Source organism: Buceros rhinoceros, unplaced genomic scaffold, assembly GCF_000710305.1.
Source record: "Buceros rhinoceros silvestris isolate BGI_N320 unplaced genomic scaffold, ASM71030v1 scaffold31269, whole genome shotgun sequence".
Classification (NCBI taxonomy): Eukaryota; Metazoa; Chordata; class Aves; order Bucerotiformes; family Bucerotidae; genus Buceros; species Buceros rhinoceros.
The window spans coordinates 42275-45311 of NW_010432696.1; the positions used below are offsets into that span (position 1 = coordinate 42275).

Sequence of the window (3037 nt, forward strand, 5' to 3'; positions counted from 1 at the left end):
CCTGTAGCAGTTTCCGGCTGAGCCTCAGAAGATGCTTCCTCCACAGCCATCTTCACAACGAGCCAAACCTGCACCCTGCACTCACCTCCTCGTGCTGCAAAGGGGCACATGGATTCACACGTACAAAACACCAATCCTGACGTGTTTTTCCTACAAACAGGCAGAACGGTGTTTTCTCAGCTGCCAGGAAACAAGGCCAGCTCCTCCATGAGCAGTGCATAAACCATCTAAAGTCCAACCCTATTCGCCCGGCAATCTCCCCGCGGAGTTGGCTCTGTACGGCTCCAAACAGCCAACGCTTGGCAGCCCAACAGCAGGACAACCCGCAAGGTCTGTCCAAACGAAAAAACAGGCAAAAGAGCTGCTTTCAGACTCTCCCTCCAGACACACTTGTGACCTCTCCTGTCTCAGTTCTCATTTGTCCCCAAAACCACCAAGTAACAAGAGGGAGAATGGGACGGCGAAGCAGCTCATTTGAGCTCCCACCTTGAACTCCCACACAAATATTTTATTTCAAGCCCGCATTGGAGTGGCTAGTCCACTTGCACAAGAAGGCTGCTCGTGGTGCCAGTGCAGCGTCAGTCCCTGCAACAACTTCCGTTTGACAAGGACAACTAAAATATCAAGACTGTTAATACTACAAACATTTAACTTCTCTCTACTGATCCTCTTGCTAGACCACATGAAAATTAGAAAGAATGAGCTTCTGCTGCAGCACGTTGAATTAGAGGGACCCACTTCCAAGCTTCCATCGGTTCCAAGGCACGTTTATGATGTGTAGATCACTAGGGCAGTTTATCTGGTGTCACCATCAGACAGTTCTCTGCCAATAGGTCCCGAAGAGCTGAAAGAAGGCATGGGACTGAAAGAACACCTTATACTCAAATCAGCAAGATTAAGTACAGGCAGTTTAGCAGAGATGAATCTTGAGAGGACTTGAAATGCAGGATCAGCCACTGTCACAGGAACTAATGTTGAATTCCAGTTAGAAGATGGTAGAGAGAAGCAAATTTCAACACAAACAAAACCCTTCCCAATGTCTAGGTTCTCCTAAAGAGACTGACTCCAACTGCAAACAGTCTGAAACCGGAGCTGGAGACCAGTTCCCCTAATTCATGACATCGCAGTCTAGTATGGATCAGACTCGTGAGATATGCACAGCCTGAAGCGAACGTTCTCATCCACACGACACAGAAGACCCTACAGCAACAAAACCCAGCCGCACGCTTTGAGGGTGGCCTCTCGCTCAGAACCAGAATTTGTGCCCCGGGGCCAGCATTCCGATACACTCACGTACTTGCACTCTCCAAGTGTTCCCACAGAAACTGTCCAGGCCCAAGGCAGCGAGGTGACCCTCCAGTGCACGGAGCCTTTCATTAAAATCTGTCTGTCCTTGAACCGGCTGCTTTGCTGAGTATCTGACTTATCTAGTTAACATCACTGCTCAGTTCCCTAAGCACAGGGAAGGGAGAGGAGGCTTTTTCTCTGCACCACACTCTGCTGAGCCGTAGCTGCCATGTGAAGGGACAAGAGTCACGGATAGTAACCGTTAATAGAAACACACCCCTCTTCTCAAACCCACCTGCCCTCCCCACATCCATGGGGCCCCGTGGCCGGAGCTGGGGGAGCATCGCAGGCAGTTCAGCCAATGCAGGCTTGAAAGCACTTGCAAACACAACGCTAAGGGCAGAGGAAACAACTAAAGGTCAGTGAACAAACTCGAGCACATCAAGACACTCGACATACAGCAGCCTCCAAAGGCCATGGCTCAGCTGGCCGTAAGAAAAGACTAGAAGGGTGATGTAGGCAGAAGACAGGAATCTGCTGTTTGAGTGAGCCAAGCTGAACCACCTTGACTGGCAAAGGAAAGGGAAAACAGTCAATAACGACAGACACAAGTCACAGCTCCAGTTCCTCCCACAGGACATGCCTGAGCCCTTCCCTACCTCCTCTCCTGCAGACTGAGCATTTTCGAAACACAAACCCAGAGCTCCAGGCCCTCAGGCAGAAGCAAGCAGTGGGGCTGAGGTCTACTTGCAGTCTCCCTGTTAAGTTCACAGGGCGGATCCAGGGTTTTGAACATGCCAATGGCATCTTCACATCCATGCAACATGCACCGATCTCCAGTTTTCACTCCATTTGCTTAGGCAACATCACCAGTAAGTTGCTGGAATCTAGAACTTTGGTTTTAGGGGACACTTTTTCTCTCCCATCTGCACCTCAGCCTTGCAACAGCTTCAAACAGGAGCAAAAAAAGTCCACAGTGTCCAGCAACTGAACTTGTCTTACTCCAGCCCTCCTCCTCACACATCCAGGGCTGTCTTGTCTGGGTTGTCTTGCTCCCAGCACTGACCCTGCTGACAAATCCATCAAGCTACACAGAAAATAATCATGTCACAAGACAGAGCTAGGAGAAAGTTGTCTGCTGCCTTAAATATGGCAAAGCTCACAGGGCAAGAGCATGTCATCTTGCCTGCAAGGTGAAACTGCCTTAAAAAAAAAAAGATACTTGCAAGTATTTGATTCATATTAGTGGAGGTGATTGCAAAACTCATTCCCCATCAGTAGTTCTAAAGTCAGGAATAAACCCCAAGCTTATAGACGGGAGGCAAGGCAGAAAAAAATCCAACAAAGCCACCAACAGTAGTAAAAATAACCCTTAGAATAGCTATTGATATGAATTAATGAAGCAACAGATTTCAGCATCTTACTTGCAAACTGATTGAATTTTATACTAAAATAAATGAAATTTCAGAGCACTGATGAGAGGGGCAATTAAACATGTTTTCTCAATCAAAAGGAGATCAAATTTATCAGGTGCTCGATGTAAATGTATGTTCACTGGCTTAACTAACTAAATATGCATTTTAAAATTAACTGGCAGCACATCCTTGAAGAAAAGTAATCAAGCTGGGAATTATTCCTCTTCAGTAATTTCCTCTCCCAGCCTTCGCCCAGCTCCTGTGCACGAAGAGCCGCTGATGGCTGAACCAGCAGATAAGGCAGCAGGCAGGAGCTGCTGGAGCTCCCCGGGGAC

General features: G+C 48.0%; 1 protein-coding gene across 1 annotated transcript in view; it reads right to left on the reverse strand.

Moving 5' to 3' along the window:
- LOC104500249 (G-protein-signaling modulator 1-like) overlaps positions 1-2023 on the reverse strand; it is a gene marked incomplete at its 3' end in the record, with an annotated part of 28964 nt that extends 26941 nt beyond the window's left edge. Inside the window, exon 1 of the mRNA XM_010143863.1 lies at positions 1947-2023. Coding sequence (XP_010142165.1) covers positions 1947-1969 — 23 coding nt within the window. The remainder of the gene's footprint in view (positions 1-1946) is intronic.
- Positions 2024-3037: the final 1014 nt, after the last annotated feature.